The sequence below is a fragment of the Drosophila sulfurigaster genome, chromosome 2L (assembly GCF_023558435.1).
Source record: "Drosophila sulfurigaster albostrigata strain 15112-1811.04 chromosome 2L, ASM2355843v2, whole genome shotgun sequence".
NCBI lineage: Eukaryota > Metazoa > Arthropoda > Insecta > Diptera > Drosophilidae > Drosophila > Drosophila sulfurigaster.
This window is the reverse complement of record NC_084881.1, coordinates 901,169-919,014: the sequence shown is the minus strand read 5'-3', so window position 1 is coordinate 919,014 and position 17,846 is coordinate 901,169. Positions and strand designations below refer to the sequence as shown.

At 35.2% G+C, this 17,846-nt stretch overlaps 3 protein-coding genes across 4 annotated transcripts; 1 reads left to right on the top strand and 2 right to left on the bottom strand.

The window, feature by feature from the left end:
• Nucleotides 1-1,699: 1,699 nt before the first annotated feature.
• Nucleotides 1,700-2,235, bottom strand: LOC133835096 (uncharacterized). Of its 2 annotated transcripts, XR_009893513.1 has the most exons (3): nucleotides 2,054-2,229; nucleotides 1,818-1,993; nucleotides 1,700-1,732 (listed from the first exon to the last, which is right to left on the bottom strand). XR_009893513.1 is itself a non-coding variant. In XM_062264969.1 (2 exons), the coding sequence occupies exons 1-2, from the start codon at nucleotides 2,209-2,211 to the stop codon at nucleotides 1,831-1,833; spliced, it is 321 nt and encodes a 106-aa protein (XP_062120953.1). In that variant the 5' UTR covers nucleotides 2,212-2,235; the 3' UTR covers nucleotides 1,812-1,830. The 2 variants fall into 2 exon arrangements, 1 of the variants encoding a protein (XP_062120953.1); XM_062264969.1 differs by lacking the exon at nucleotides 1,700-1,732 and having other exon boundaries at nucleotides 1,812-1,993; nucleotides 2,054-2,235.
• A 9,121-nt stretch (nucleotides 2,236-11,356) lies between these two features.
• LOC133841369 (uncharacterized protein KIAA0513) lies at nucleotides 11,357-14,903 on the top strand. Its single transcript, XM_062273792.1, has 7 exons — nucleotides 11,357-11,708; nucleotides 12,339-12,402; nucleotides 12,464-12,577; nucleotides 12,647-13,552; nucleotides 13,611-14,007; nucleotides 14,065-14,159; nucleotides 14,259-14,903. Exons 1-7 carry the CDS (start codon nucleotides 11,529-11,531, stop codon nucleotides 14,333-14,335), a joined length of 1,833 nt encoding a protein of 610 aa, XP_062129776.1. The 5' UTR covers nucleotides 11,357-11,528; the 3' UTR covers nucleotides 14,336-14,903.
• Nucleotides 14,904-15,009: 106 nt separating this feature from the next.
• On the bottom strand, nucleotides 15,010-16,419 carry LOC133841375 (zinc finger protein 431-like). The gene is made up of 3 exons (XM_062273804.1): nucleotides 15,985-16,419; nucleotides 15,237-15,920; nucleotides 15,010-15,173 (listed from the first exon to the last, which is right to left on the bottom strand). The coding sequence occupies exons 1-3, from the start codon at nucleotides 16,188-16,190 to the stop codon at nucleotides 15,059-15,061; spliced, it is 1,005 nt and encodes a 334-aa protein (XP_062129788.1). The 5' UTR covers nucleotides 16,191-16,419; the 3' UTR covers nucleotides 15,010-15,058.
• Between the last annotated feature and the right edge of the window lie 1,427 nt (nucleotides 16,420-17,846).

Genomic DNA, 17,846 nt, shown 5'->3' with positions numbered 1-17,846 from the left:
TCTCAGTTCTGAATTGTGTCTATCGCGTCTGTTATATTCTCTATTATTATATTTTCTCTATTTTGTTCTATTTTCGGGTTGTGCGTTAGTTTTTCGAAACCTGTACCTTACAAAAGTGTGTTGAGTTTATCGAAATGTAAAACAAAAAAACAACAATTTCGCCAAGAATAGACTGTTGTAAATATATATTTGAAGATTATATCCAGTGCACAATTAGATTAAATTAATATTCTGATCACAAGCAGTATTACAAAGGTGTTTTACATTTTCTCATATAAAAAATTCGATTTTGGTGATTATTATTATCTCTTGTAAACATGCGGCATATACGTTATATATTTTGTAAATACATCTAATCTAAAGTAACAAAAGGTGCTATAGTGTTCGAAATACTAGTGTGCTTAAATATAAAACTCTTATGACCAACATAGAATTGTGCGCGAAGACATCAAATACACAATTATTATTCTATTCACCAATTTTGAATTTTTTTAAATTCTCGATTGTATTGTATAGTTAACATAGTGCTTTCATTTTCACACTAAAATACAAACAAACTTTTTATTTTTTTTTATGCTAGTAGTTAGATGAATAAAAGTATTTCATGAGAACTGAGAATTATGTTCAGCGACAAAGCAACACTGTTCATTTTTTATACCCGCTACCCGTAGGGTAGAAGGGTATTATAACTTTGTGCCGGCAGGAAATGTATGTAACAGGTAGAAGGAGGCATCTCCTTATAAAGTATGTATATATATTCTTAATCAGCCGAGACGATCTAGCCGTGTCCGTCTGTCCGTCTGTCCGTATGAATCACTGGATATCAGAGACTATAAAAGATAGAGCTATAATTTTTCTTCGACATCATTTGTTATGTTTGCACGCAGATCAAGTTTCTTTCAAATTTTTGCCACGCCCACGTCCGCCTCCGCAAATCAATAAATACGAATAACAAGCGTAATTTTAAAGCTAGAGCTGCAATATGCAATAACAACTATAGTAATTGTGATTCCAGAAAATTTGCGATCAGATAAAAATTGTGGAAGTTATTAAAGAAATACTTTTGTGTGAGCAAAAACGCCTACTTACTAGAGGTCTTAGTTGCTTTGGCTGACAATCTGCTATATTGTGCCGTCTATGGTATATTTTGAATGTGGTACAATATCGATATACCGAATATACATTTTGGTATATTTTTGGTATTTTTGTATATTTGAAATAAATACTATAGTTATTATTGTATATACCAAAATTCAAAATTCTAGCTTTACAATTACGCTTGTTATTCGATTTTTTTGATTTGCGGGGGCGCAAGTGGGCGTGGCAAAAATTTGAAACAAACTTGATCTGCGTGCAAACATAACAAATGCTGTCGAAAAAAATTATAGCTCCATCTCTTATAGTCTCTGAGATCTAGGTGTTCATACGGACAGACGGACAGACACAGACGGACAGACACACAGACGGACAGACGGACATGGCTAGATCGTCTCGGCTATTGAGGCTGATCAAGAATATATATACTTTATGGAGTCGGAGATGCTTCCTTCTACATGTTACATACATTTCCTGCCAGCACAAAGTTATAATACCCTTCTACCCTATGGGTAGCGGGTATACAAACAAAATATACACATATTCTCGATCGGGAGTTGAACCCGGACCCACAACACGTTGGGCTTGCAAACCACCAGCAGAGCCAGTGTTGCCGTCAGCTCGTTACAGAAAAAGGCTAGATTGATTATAAAAAAAAGGATAGAAAAGAACAAAAATTTAAAAAAAAGGACAAAAAACAAAACAAAATATTTTTTCCATACATTTTATGTAATATCACTCTTTATTGCTTGCCAACTCGTTTAGAACATCGTCAATGTCATCATTGCAAACTTCTAAACTTTGATTTTTTGTAGATTGGTTGCTTCCAATCATTTTTAAATATTTCTCAGGAATTTCATATTCATGGCAACATACGCCTTTCCGGCGTAGCCCAAACCTAAAAAAGAAAAAACAATTTTAATAAATGTGTGAAACAAAAGAGTATTAAAATATTTACCTGATCGATAAAATCGCATTTAAAGTTTCTATTTGCAGTCGGTTGCGCAATTTGGTTTTTACTAAATTAGCTTTTTGGTCACGACACATCCACTGCACCAGATCCGGCTGATTTAGCCATGAATCACGGAACTTTTGTTTATAAGCTTCTTTTGGCATCTTTCCCGCACAAATTTCACAATAAAAGTAACAACTGATAGCACTGTATATCGATATATACGATTCACGATTACATTCATTTAAAAGTGCTGCTATCGATATAAAAGTAATGTACATTTTGATTACTTTTCAGCACTTTACACAAAAATAACAAGTAAGAAAGCTACAGTCGAGTGTACTCAACTGTGAGATACCCGCTACCCATTTTGAATAAAAGAAACATATTTTGCGGTATTTTCTCAAAATATACCGAATATACTGCAAAAATACTAAAAATATACCAAATGGTATATTTGGTATATCGACATAGTACCGCATTCAAAATATACCATAGACGGCACAATATACCAGATTGTCAGCCAAAGCAACTCAGACCCTAGTAAGTAAGCGTTTTTGCCCATACAAAAGTATTTCTTTAATAACTTCGACAATTTTTATCTGATCGCAACCAAATTTTCAGGAATCATAACTACTATTGTAAATATTGTATATACCAAAATTCGCAGTTCTAGCTTTAAAATTACGCTTGTTATTCGATTTTTTGATTTGCGGGGGCGGAAGTGGGCAAAAATTTGAAACAAACTTGATCTGCGTGCAAACATAACAAATGCTGTCGAAAAAAAATTATAGCTCTATCTCTTATAGTCTCTGAGATCTAGGTGTTCATACGGACGGACGGACAGACACACAGACGGACAGACACACAGACGGACAGACGGACATGGCTATATCGTCTCGGCTGTTGACGCTGATCAAGAATATATATACTTTATAGGGTCGGAGATGCCTCCTTCTACCTGTTACATACATTTCCTGCCGGCACAAAGTTATAATACCCTTCTACCCTATGGGTAGCGGGTATAAAAAGCGGATAAAAAGGCCAGGTCAAAATAAAAAAAGGACAGATAAAAGGCTAGGGGATGTTTTAAATTTTTTCCGGCTGACGCAGTTAAAAACCGGACAGATCTGTCCGGAAAAAGGATAAAACGGCAACACTGAGCAGAGCCAACGCGGTCCTTGTGCAAGTGCCATTTAACTGCAAACATCTAGAATGCCAGCAATTTTTGTTGTCCTCTTCTTCGAGACTTTCGTCGCGGCAAAACAAAATTGACGTGCGCTAGCTGCTCGTTTACGAGGCAACCGCACGTTGCAAAACTTCACATGCATACACATACTGACATAGGCGAGCATATATTTACATACACGTATACATAGAAACGAAAGCAAAGCGCAAGGAAATACGCCCGTGCGTATTCGCACGAACTTCGAATTTTCGTTGAGCCGAAGAGGCTCGGTGTTCGAATCGCAGCGCACGGCAGCAGTGTTGCCAACTTGGCTATTTTCTAGCCAGATTTGGCTATTTTTCATGACCTAAAACTAGAAACCACTCAATTTTGCAGAAGCCTGTTATGTTGGCTATTTCACAAAAAAAATTTGCTATTTTTTAGCTATTTTAAATAATTTGTAATATTTGATTATATTTATTTATTTAAAGTCGACTAAAAAAAAGTGGACCTTCAAATTTAATTTTCGGAAATCGTATATTGGCAATAGAGGCGTTGTTTGTGGCTATCGATATATACACACCACGCTTACCGCCCAGCGTGACCGAATTGTGTATTTTAAATATTAAAATATTATTTACCCCTGATTATTGTGTTTGTGCGGTTGTTTCTTAAATTGTATAAACAAAAAGTTCGCGATGCTTGGTTTGAGGATCCCCAACTTAAGGACTGTATTGCAAAAGATTTAACTAACAAATCAAAAGCATTTTGCAAATATTGCAAATGCACATTAAATGCAAAGTTGTGGGACTTGAAATCACCCGTTGAAACTAAAAAACACAAGGCAAACCTTGGAGTACGGCGAGGTAACCAAACAATAGAGTTTCCCAAAACATCTACAGAGACATCCTCAAAGGAATTTCTGCTTGTTTGTGGCTCAACACTGTTCAATCAGTTCGGTTGACCACCTTAATAATTTATGCGCGCAAATCTTTAAAGAAAGCCACATAAAAATTCATCGAACAAAGTGCATGGCAGTAATAAAAAATGTGCTGTCGCCACATTTCCAGGAATGTCTGCAAAACGACATGCAAATTCAAAATTTTGCTTATTGATTGATGCATCGACAGATATAAGCTTTACAAAAATACTTGATGAGTTTACCGCATTTTTCTAATATATTGGTTCCGAGGAGGTGGAAATTGCGCAAGTTTTAAACAATTTGCTTATCGAAGAAGAATCATTAAATAATCAACACTGAATGTACAAAAATATAAGATTTTGTCATTGAAAATAAACGGCTATTTTAATTTACTACTTTTGAAGAAATCTTGCTATTTTTGGCTATTTTTTATGCTTTCACTGCTATAAACGGCCACTAAGAGTTGGCAACACTGCACGGCAGTGGTGTCATTTTTTTCTAAGCAAAAACAGCTGGATCAGCGAAAACAAAAAGCTAAAAAAACGGAATGCCAGAGAAAAAAGCTGGGAAAAAAGCTTATTTTTATAAAGCAATGTGGTATATATATGTGGAAAAAAGCGGAAATGACACCACTGGCGCACGGCCCGACTGGGGCTGCAATAATACTGTTTTTAATTATACCTTTTGGTTGTATGACTTGACGCATCTATGTATTGTATGGTTAGTGGCCTTAGCTTATGCTTAGGATCATGCAGGTATACGATTTATTATGGAAAAACGATGATATTAAATGAAATTTACACCTTTTTTTTTTGTTTTGTTTAAAAATTAATTTGTTTTATCTTTAAGCCCTATTACGAACATGGCAACCATAAAAAAAAAACAAAACAAAAACTTGTTTTGTTCCTTTCGGTTAGTGCGTCTTCCGGGTATAACGACGTAAAATCGTCGGTCCCTTGAAAGTCGCTATAACCGGAATCTACTCTAATATATGAACTGTTCCATCGAGTAGAAACTTTCTGCTTCAAACTATATTTTTGTTTCGCCCAATTGATAGTCTTTCAGCTTTTTATATGAATATAACTGTCTTTCAAACGTAGCAGTACTTTTACATTTACTAAGTAGAATGGCAAAACAATTAAGTTGGAGACAGCCATGAATTACCAAAGTAATAAAATGAGCATATCAGGCTGCATTTCTGAAATAGTTCAGAAGCTTTCATCTTAGCATTATAAGTAACTATTGCAAAAATTTTTGGAAGCTGTATCAAACTGTAATGCAAATTGACAAAACAGTTTAAAATCATTTGAGACAAAAGTGCTCGTCAAAGGTATAAATGCTTCATTAGCCTTAGATGTACGAATTTTCGTGGTAATAGAATCAATTTTTTTGTAATAATTCCATCAATTTAATTCTTTTCTCTTCGAATTGCTCTGCCATAAACACATTTCAAAATGCCCTGCGAGATGGTAATTTAAAGCGCAGATCAAAAATGATCTGTATTCACGAAATCCATAACTGAAAACGAATGCATGTCTGTGGCGATGTAACCTTATCAAGCTCAGCTTTTCGATGAGAATTAGAATTATAGCCTGTATTGACAAAAGCACCAATCTATGATGAAGACTCCCCCAAGTCTCTAATTTTGATATGTTTTCACTTGTTCTGTATACCTTTTGGCAAGAGACACACTTTGCCGATTTAAAAATAAAATTCCACAATTCCAACCGCCGTTTTTCTTCATCAGAGCTTTTTATTTCTGATGAGTCATCAGAGTTGCAATCGGAACGTTTTATTTCTTGCTGTTGAAACAGCTGACTTGTGCTTTCGTCAGAAGTAAACAACGTCCAATTTCCTCCGTCGATAAAGCTCACATGAGGATGATTTCAACCTGCGTAGATGATTTATGCGTTACCTTGAAAAATATATATTTAACGGACTTATCGGTCGCTCTCCAAAACGAAATTTGTTATTGCCGATGACAACATTTTATTTCCAAATTCGAGGTGGTGTTAGAAATAGGTTGTTTTAAAAATAATTACATGCCGAATTGATCTTCTAGTGGTCTTAATACAATTAAATTCGTTTTCAAAAAGAAAACAAAATCCAAATTAAAGAATAGGGGTTCCAAACAATAAACACAATAATCCGAGGAACCACCCAAAAATTGAGAAAAATATAAAAACTTTTAAAATCCTTTCGAAAATTATTTGCGAACCCAAACTAAAAACTTACATACACGACTAATTTACTACCAACAATTAGACCCTCATCTGATACTACCTTTTATTCACAGTTTTATTGAATAATTTGACCATCTCTTTCTCAGTATTAATTGTACGTAAAAAATCAGACACATGCGAAAAAGAACTGCGTGTGGTAATGCTGTAAGCAAAACCATGGATATGGTTGCATTTTTGCCAAAATCCAAAATAATTCTCCGGAATAGCCGTGAGACATTACGAATATCAATTATGCACATTCAATTCGATTGTAAAGATCTCATCTAGAGCCTGGATAGAATCAGACGTTTGTATTTCCTGTAATGACAACCGACAACCAGTAACCAAGCGTTAACCTGCAGTCCTTCCTTGAAAGCTACATGACGAACTTAATTAAGTGTATGTTATTTAAAGTTCATATCATCCTCGCTAATTTACATGAGGTGCATAATAAAATATTGATATCAAGCCCTACCGCGTCTTTCACGGAGTACCTCATTTCACCAGCTTAGCATCGACAAACCTATTTACCATCCGCTTGTCACTAATCAGTGGACAGTCAAATGTATATATTCATGCTGGTTGCTGCCATCAGTTGACAGCTTTGCTTCTAATGTGCATGTCACATACCTTCTTTAAAGTTTTTAATAAAAAGGAAATTAATCTGATTGCCGAAAAGTCGTTGAGAGCGACAAGAATGCATTTTCTCACATTCGGCAGACAAATAATTATAAAGGTCCTCCAGGGAGTAGGGATATCATAGAGTTGTCGTAGATTTGCCGAAATTGAAATCCGGGCGATCCGACATTCGCAAGGGAGTTAAAATGGTGTCATATTCGGGAGTTTTGGAAAATGCTGCCAGTCCCTTTCCTTTTTCCGCAACATGTTAGGAAGAAGAAGATCTTTTGGATGAGCAAATATTCTTTTAGATCCTACTCCGAATTGATCATACTCGGTGGACCTAGTGTAGTTGTAACAATAGTAGAGAACTTGACCCAGTCCGTATTCCGTATTGCTGAATGGTATAGCAGTGTGCTCATGAATGGTATAGCAGTGTGCTCATGGTTAGAGATGGAGAATCTGTCGAGGACTGTCCGTTCTTCTACATAAATGACTTCAGTTTGCTAACGATTGCTAGCACATTCCAAAAGGTGGGACCTATGTACGTGAGTACCTCCCCTTTTTTGGTTGTTATCAACTCACTGTATAAGATAACATCAATCAATTAGTCTCAATACAAACACTTGAAAACGAACTTTGAAACATTACAAGAAACCATCATAAAATGTCAACTAGACAAATCTGATTTCATAAAGGATAAAAGCGAGTTTCTCGGTTTCGTTATTTCCGCCCAACGCATCAAAACAAACACAAGTAAAGTCCCAGCGATAGCTAACTATTCCTGCTCTAAAACGCTGGAAGATCTCAGCTCTCAGCTGGTCTCTCCTACTATTATACGAAGTTTATTCGCAGTTATGTTAAAATATAAAATTCCGTTATTTCTCTTTATGAGCATACTCATCAATCTATGTACAAAAATACTAAACGAATTGCTCTCGATATAGAAGCATTAAAAACATTTAAGAAACTAAGAAGGTACTTTATGTCAAAAGATATAATTTTTTGTTATCCAGATTTTACAAAAGAGCTTCAGCTGACGATGAGTCCTATCATAAATAAAACAACCAATTTTGTTCCTTTCTGCAATACTTTCGAAGGCAGAGGAGAGCTATGCAGCTAATGAGAAATAAATGTTATCTATCAGCTATTAATTACCTACTATAACAGCAGAGTGAAATTTAAAATCTTCACCGATCACAAACCCCAAGCCCATTCTTAAAGCAGCTGGAACAGGAATGCAAGAATTTATAGAGGGAAGGCCTACCTAGAATACTTATATTTTTCTAGAAACCGTCACACTCTCCAGAGTACCAAGTGATCAAATCAACTCCACAGTCGCAATAAAATAAAAATAATAACAATAAAAATAGAAAACAAATAATTGCTAATAATAATATTTATCATACAGGACAAGAAATATTCATTATACGTGAGGGTGAATACCCGATAATGCTGCAAACTCTCTTTAAGATTTAAAAACGCAAACGATGGAACCATACAAATGACAGCATGCGCATAGCTGAAAAGACAAGAAAATAGCATTACAACTAAGATCGACACCAGTTCCAACAACACAGCCCCCTGAAATGGCCGAGACATCATTACTAAAACTGATTTAACTGTATGTATTAAATGCATTATAATTTAAGCAGATTTTAAAAAAAATATTGTAGTTTTTACCCGCTACCCATAGGGCAGCGTATTATAACTTTGTGCCGGCTGGAAACATATGTAACATGTATGTTAGAAGGAGACATATCCGATCCAATAAAGTTTATATATTATTATTCAACAGCCGAGACGATCTAGCCATATCCGTCTGTCCGTATGAAACACTTGATCTCAGAGACTATAAGAGATAGAGCTCTATTCGAATTTTGGTGTATATATATGTACAATAATAGCTATAGTAGTTGTGATTCCTGACAATTTCGTTCCGATCAGATACAAATTTTCTAAGTTATTAAATAAATACTTTTGTATGGGCAATAACGCCTACTTTCTAGGCGTCTTAGTTCTTTGGCTGACAATCTGGTATATTGTGTCGTCTATGGTATATTTTGAATGTGTCATTATATCGATATATTATACAAAATATACCACTTGTAATAATTGTAATATTTTTTGAGAATAATAACGCAATATTTTGCCTTTTTTCGACTGTTGCTTTCTTACTTGTTACAAAATGTTTAATATTTCCTTACAAAAGTTGGTTTACTTATGGAAATCTTACAAATAATCTTTTCCATTGAGTTGTCACTATCCATGTTGCTGTTATATTCTTGGATTGCATTGGATCAACCTATTGCCTTATTGTCCTTTTAAATCGACAACGACATTTTGACATTTTCGGATATTCTCATTGTTTCTTAAGGTCGCTGTCACTTGGTAGCTTATTTGAACGAATAGTTCTCAAAGAAAATATTTCCCGTAATTTAAAATCCTCGTTTTTATAAGTGATAAACCGTTGTCGTGGTCTACAAAATTCTTGGAGGCGACTTACTTTTCTTCGACAGCATTTGTTATGTTTGCACGCAAATCAATAAATTCGAATAATAAGCATAATATTAAAGGTAGAGCTTCGAATTTTGGTGTATACAATAATAACAATAGTAGTTATGATTTCTAAAAATTTGGTTGCGATCAAAATTGTGGAAGTTAAAGAAATACTTTTGTATGGGATAAAACGCCTACTTATCAGTCTTAGTTGCTTTGGCTGACAATCTGGTATATTGCGCCGTCTATGGTATATTTTGAATGCGGTACTATATCGATATACCAAATATATTTACTTGCTCTACCTTTAAAATTACGCTTCGATTTTTTTTGATTTACGGGGCGGAAGTGGGCGAGGCAACAAAAATGATAGCTCCATCTCTTATAGTAGCTGAGATCCAGCGCTTCATACGGACAGACGGACATGGCTAGATCGTCTCGGCTGTTGATGCTGATGAAGAATATATATAATTTATAGGGTCGGAGATGCCTCCTTCTACCTGTTACATACATTTCCTGCCGGCACAAAGTTATAATACCCTTCTACCCTATTGGTAGCGGGTATAAAAACAAAATATACACATATTCTCGATCGGGAGTTGAACCCGGACCCACAACACGTTGGGCTTGCAAACCCTATGGGTAGCTGGTATAAGTATACCATAGAGTATATAAAAAAAATGTTTCTTAATTAACTTGTACAATTTTTATCTGAATCATAAAAAATTTAAAATTACGCTTGCTGAGATTTAGATGTTCATACGGTCGGACGGACGGACAGACAGACAGACAGACGAACATGGCTATATAGTCTCGTCCATGATACTATTATAGAAGGTAGTCTCGTCGGCAAAAGTTATCCCTCTATAATCATACCAATGAGTGCGAGTGAAAGGGTCTCAGCGTAGTAGTGTGAGCGAGACGACAATGAAATGTTCATTAACCCTTAGACGATGCAATCAATATTTAGAAGCTAATATTAATGTCTCCTTGACATATTTTTAAAATGTAAGTTTTTTATGAACAATATTAATAATATACATACATATATGAGAATTCTCTAATTCTCGAAATGTTCTAATTCTATCCGTGTCTACGGCATAGATTGCAAAATGTAATTTTGCACAAGGGTGCAAAAAAATATAAAAATAATAATTATGTGGAAACTACAAACAATTTTATTGGCACTGTTGTAAAAGGTTCTGGTAATGATGTCGTTCTTTGTTTTATACATACAAGCATATCTAAAATCTACGAACTTTTGTAATTGTTCTTGATAATGGGAAATTAAAATTAAAAAAATATTTATTTGCATATTTATGTATGTATGTGTATCCAGTCATATAAATATTGGTGAATAACAAAACGCACGTACATATGTATATAATATCGACCTGTCAGATTCCCGTTCAAATCTTGCAGCTGTCCTAAGACACATGTAAGAAACGCCGGCTAATGTTATTGTGCAAAAAGTTCTGCGAAAGCTTTTGCATGCAAGTATTTGTAAGGCAAGCATTACACACACGGATTCTTAAAACATAAAACACTAGTATATCGAGTGCGGTGAAAGTATTGGGGATAAATATTACTTAAAATCAAATTACAAATGTATTTTTAAGTGTGTATACATAGATTTTCTTTATAAGGACCTGTGCTATAATAATATAGCATTTTTACATTTTAAAAATACCAAAAAAAAAAGGTTTATTTTATGGAAGAATAGCCCAAAAAAAAAACCGAATGTATTTGTAACCAATACGAGTAACAGCTGTCAAATTGCTTTAATATATGTACATACTAAGGTTAAAAATACCTAATGAAAGTGAAGAAACAGAATAATAAGAATACATGCTTAGTGCTACGTTGATTCGATTGTTTTTTTCTAAATATACACGAAAAATCAATATTTGAAACCACATACATATGTACGCTATCGCAGTCCAAACAGCAACAAAAGTTTCAGACGAAATCGTATAATAAATGGCTACAGTAACAGCTAGTAAAAACGTTAAAAAAAAAAACTCTTAATTAACGTATGTACGTTAAATCATAATGGTCGATGCAAAGCCACCTCTCACGCCTACTCCAGGAACTCCAACTGCCGCATTTTCCAATGAGAGATCAAAAATCAAATTACTTATTGAGAGAACGCCTAGTATTGGAACACTCAAGTCAAAGCTATTGACGGTCCTTGGAAACAGTAATGAATTGATCAATGGCATATCAAATAAGGTAATTTCATTGAGTAAGGTTAAGATGAAATGCTAAAGACCTCGCTTATCCCTTGGTGTATATAGTGAAATTTGTAAAGAGGCATATTTATTTTGCTAATCAGTCCCATAATAATATATGTATAAAGAAAAACAAAAGAGAAAGCTGTAGTCGACAGCAATTGACTTTATTACATTTTGAAATCACAATAAAGTAGTGAACTTTTCTATTAGTAGGCACCATTATGAAGAATTATAATAGTTTCATTTTAAAATTTTATAAACATTTTATAAACTATCGCGAGCGTTTCATTCTTATTTATTGTACAATATATGAGAGTTTGTATTTTTTGCATACTTTGCAAGCTAATAATTAAGACAATAGCATATAAAAAATAAAACAAAAACAAAACAAAATTTCGTCAAAGATCAATTGCATACATATATCGTAAAGCTTATGTAAATACAGTAATTGTACTTGTAATTGTAATTGATCATTTAAACAACAAATGATAAAATTATCAGCTATGATAAAATAAAACAGTGTGGTTATGCTATTGTGCTTTTAAGTTCTTATTGTTTCACAAAACAAAAAGTCAAATGCCAAATAATATTACCAGTAATCGGCATTAAAATCATTATTTACTTATAGTTAACATTCAGTAGCAGCAGCAGTGATTCAGACTACTGTGAAGATGAAGAGGAATTGCCCAAATGTAAGTGGGTAAAAAAATACATAAATATCTACCATATGTATCTAACTCCTTCTACAAACAGTTGATGAGACCATTGACTACACTGAAATTGATTTTGAAGCGCGTCGAATAAAGGCACGCCGGGCGCACGAAGAGATCATATCGGGGCGTTTTAGGCTACCGAATTTAGCGGCACGTTAGTAGATTATCTTATTTTTGTTTTTAACGATATACAAAACATAGTAATTAACTTAGCTTATTTCAGCCACGCGATTGGAGTTTTCGGGAGTTCATTCTGCTGATAAATTGGGAAAAGGACACGTACGCTCCAGTTCCGATTCCTCAAGCAGCACATGCGGCAGCAGCAGTGACGACAGTAGTTCGTTATCGTTGCCTGAACAGTCAGCTGCACGATCTAATGATGCTGCAAGCAGCACCACACATTCCAACTCTATGGAAATCGAATCCCGTAACTCGGGAGGCTATGCGCGAGCTAGAGCTATTGCTGGTGCCCGACGCAGTGAACTGGATTTACAGAAGGATATGCAACGGATTAGCGAACTTTTGGATGCATCAATTAAGGCACCACAAATTGACGTTCAATCACCCACAGAAACTCCAGTTTGTGGTGCAGGTGTTGGCAATGAAACATTGGTCGAACAAATTACGCGCCAACAGTGGGGCGCTGTGAGGGTGCCAATTCGCAACACTCATACTTCAAATAGTAGCACGCTAACAAGTCTACGTGATGAGCCAGACCAGATCCACGGCAGTCCCAGCATGGAATCGAGTGACTGGCGTAACTTTATACGTTCGGAATCGCAAAATTCCGTGCCGTCATGGGCTTCTTCAATTAGTCTAGATTGCCGAACTGGCGAAGAACCTGTCAAGGAATTTATGAAGCATTTCACTCATTTGCTCTTCAACAATTTTATGGCTGTCAACCTCGAATTAAAATCTGAATTTGGTGTTCTATTGCGTTTGGAGATAGGTCGTCTCTGGTTCACAAGGTTTCTTAGTGTGCAACGCAACAGGAGCAAACGTCTAGAGTCATCAACATTAAACGCTCTGGCCCAATATTATGCCCTGGCATTATTCGAATGCGCCGAGTTTGAAGATTATGGACCAGCAACGGTTCTCATGAATCTGTGTTTCTTATTTTACCACGAAGGTTTAATAATTTTTTGATTATTTTACATAATTAAACTTATATTCAAAATTTCTTGTAGTTGAAGTTCCTGGCTGTGATCCTTACCGCGAATATCTTTTCGTATCAATGCGTACGCAACCCATTTGGCAGAAAATGCGTTTCTGGAATGCTGCATTTCTTGACGCCATCCAATCAGAGAGGGAGCATCGTCACACAAAACAACTGCGTCGTCAACAACGTTGCCAGTCAAAGCAAAAACACCGTTTAGCAATAGTAGAAACAAGCAGAGACGCAAGAGATATGAATATGACTATGTCTACTCCTAAGCTCGAGTCCACATCAAGCTCTTCGCATCATGGTGCTGCTACTACGACAACGATTTCAAAGCATAATCTCAGGTCAAACAAAGGGAACCTAATAATGCAGGGAGAGCAGCCTGTCAAGGATCGGGAGGATATTGTCTTTCGGCAACTTAGGTGAGCCATTTCTCAGAAATCAAACTTCCAATAACTCTCCGTACATATTTCAAACAGTGCCTTCACGTGCAATATGCACTCACTTGGAGCCAGCCATGAAATGTGTATCGATTTTCTGATGAAAAATCTAATAGTGCATAATTTATCCCACGGTTAGTACATTCTATAAAAATATAAAACTTTTAATATTATTCCTCTTGAGCTTACATAATTTAGTTGTATTCAATCGTTTTGCCGTTTTAATATTTCAGATAAGGCTAAGCTGATCAGGGACAATATTAATCGAATGTACCAAGAGACTAAACTTTGGGGCGCTGTGCAATGTTAGGTGTACCTTGTAGTACGAAAGATACACCAAAAAATCTTTAATACTTAAACTTTCATCTCAACCTATATAAATTATTGACTTTGTTCTCTTAAAAAAATTTAAATGTTATTGATTAAATTCCAAATATTGTAAAGGTAAATACTCTAAGTGAACGTAGCAATTAAAATTAATGCAATACTTATTTCCGCAAATTGTGATAAAATTTTGTGATTACGTTATGGTGCGCATACATATATGAAAATCTAAACTGCAATTCAAATTAAATTTGCTAAAACGATTTAAAAAAATGTATAATAATTATAGAAAATTCTCCAGGTAAATAATTAAAGTTAAATAAAACTAAGTAAACCAAGCATTCGCAAAGATTAATTTCAAAATGAACTTTAACAAATATACTCCAAGAAATATGAAAGATTGAGAAGCGATTTGTTTTATTTTAAAGTTCCAAGGATTATTTTGCAACAGCAATATTATAAAACATTTAGATATGGGAGCAGACTATTTAAAACGATACCTAAGTATTTCGAAATGAACTCAACGCAAACCAATCCAGAAAAGCTTTGAATTTCGATGCCAATTAAAAAAATATACGTAAGCGTATGCGTATTATTAAGAATTTAGCCATTTTAATGAAGTATTTTATTAATCATGGCGGCTGCTGAATTGAATTTCACTGAGATCAAGATTCCGTGCCCCAAGTCTCTGCTTGAAGCATTCAAATCACTACGCCTCGTCTGTGGGCATCAGTGTCGAATGTTTTAATAAATCATATTTGCACATAAGAATTCTGCCGCTGGAATCATTAATGTATGTAGCTTCCTTTGTTGCTTGCCAACAGCTGCTGGAACGTTAAGATTTAGAAATTTTTTAAAACTATTTTTGGTGATACAAAGATACTCACTGTTTTGGAAAACCATTCACTACCGAATGTTCCGGCTCTACATCCTTATGTAGTCGCAGTATATGCTTCTTTAATCCTTCGTTCCGGACACAAGCTTTTGGACAATGTGGACATTTAAAGGGCTTTTCACCTATATGTTCCAAAATATGCGCTTTCAGATCCCTATTTTGCGCAAAAGGTTTTGGACAATAGGGACACTTAAAAGGCCGTACACCTGTGTGACCACGAATGTGCCTATGGAGATTATCATTGGTCGCAAAAGCTTTTGGGCAGTGTGGGCATTGCAGGGTACGCTCGCTTGAGTGCCGACGGATGTGCTTTTGAAGATTGTCGTTTGTGGCAAATGCTTTCGGGCAATGTGGGCAAACTAGTGTCCGTTCGTTTGAATGCCTGCGAATATGTTTCTGTAAGTTATCCTTGGTAGCAAAAGCTTTTGGGCAGTGGGGACAATGCAGTGTTCGTTCATTTGAATGCCTGCGAATATGCTTCTGGAGATTATCATTTGTCGCAAATGACTTTGGACAATTCGGACACACAAACGGACGTTCTTGATCTCCAGAATGAGTACGAGTCAGATGGACTTTTAAGTTGCTGCTGGTGGCGAAGTCCTTAACGCAATGTAAACACTTGAAAGGTTTATTGATAGCAGCTACAGTAAACTGCGATTTCACATTATTATTGTATCTTTGGATTAGAAAATAAAGTTGATTAATAGTAACACATTTTAATGCCATTGCAGCTTACTCACTTTTTTATCTTCTCCAAATTTAACTCTTTAATCTCTTCAGTTGCATTGTTAGTCCCTGGCCACGCAATATTCATTTCCTGTTCAATCTTGACAAGTCCTAAGTCCCTGTGTCTCATCGCCAATTGCCAATCCTGTGCTCTTATCATATTGCACATTACCTCACATTGCTCCTCCTTAACGCAACCGACATCTATCACTTGTTCCATATTGAGCGCAGAACAGGATACTACTTAACTAATACTTTTGTCAGTTATTCCGAAAATGCAGTATTTAACAAGTCTAATAAGAAATATTAATATAATTTGTAGATTTCAGGCGCAGAATCTGGCTATTCGGTTGAAGTGTATACAACATACATATAAATTTAACAGTATTCAGCCGAATTGCAATGCTTTACAACAGAATCTGGCTAATCTAAAATGTACATAATATCCTAATATATGTATATGCATATGTATAATATACTAACAATATGGGCCGAGTTTTTTTTGTTCAGACGATCCCTTCTTGGGTGTCTTGTTGCACAAACTCAAACTCTCCGTCTACATAAAGCATACATACATATGTACAATGCGTATTTGTTCTTTTTACTTGTTGACAAGTAATTGACTTATGCAGTGCAAGGGTGCTCAAGTCTATGCACAAAGCGGACATTTGTTTTTGTGAAAGCCTGCAGCATAGATGTCCCCACTTCTAAACTTCTGATATTCATTATTTATTTACAAAAGAAAAGTTGCACATTCTTCCACCGCGAAATTTCGTCAGAATTTCAGAGATTTTATTTCTAATCCAAATGTAACGCATTTCGCTTCACTAACCACTTTTTCACATACTTTACCTTTTGACTTCAGTTCCTGATTACACCAACGACATCTGCTGGAAAGATTCGATTATGTTATTAGTGTTTACACCACTATCAAATTATACGAACAGCTGTTTAGTTGTGGAAAGGCAAAGCAACTCAGGCAAGCAGAAGAATCATATTGAAGTAAATAGAAGCAACGCAAAGGATATAAAACATTTCTTTAGGACGATTAAAAAGCATATATTCATATATAATCTATTCATTATTTAATAATTTCAACAATTTTCCTTATAATCAAAAAGTTTAAAAACTTTTAAATGGAATAATTGCCATTGATATCGTGCTGATTTAGATAAAAATGCCGAAATATTGTCGTCGACAAGTCGACAGTTTTGGCTGCGCTTTTAGAAACTTATATTATATTTAGATCAAACGCATATGATTTAATGATGCGATTATATGATGGAAGTTCTTATACCAAAGTCACATCATTCGAACAGCTGTTTGCGGGTGCAAAAGAAAAATATTTATAAATCAATCAGCCATTTAATAAATAATGCATCCCTTATTCCTGTTAAAACAATAATTTAAAATAATTCCGTCTTAATTCTATTCCGTGGCGACACAGCTCATTCGACTGACATGTTTAAAGCGAAATGTTTTCGCTTACAGGTGGAGTGCAATCGATAGCAATATCGATTGTTGGGCGCTATCGGGACACAATCAATAGCAGCACATTCAATGTGCGTAAAGTTAACTCAGCCACTTTAGCGTCACATATCGATACAAAAATATCAAATAAAAATATTTGTATATCGGCAATTTGACGTGATATTTAATATTAAATTAAACAAGCCTATTATAGCCTATTTCCACTACACTCAGTTTTTTTTACGTTTCGAAACGAAATTTGTTTTATGTTGCCACCAGGCACCCAAAATCATCAATCGCATTTCCCAGTTAAGAGAAATCGTTTTTGTTTCGCGAATGTCTATGGAAAACAACCGACACAAATTTTTGTTAAGTCTGTGGCAAAATATAATTAATTCAGGCACCA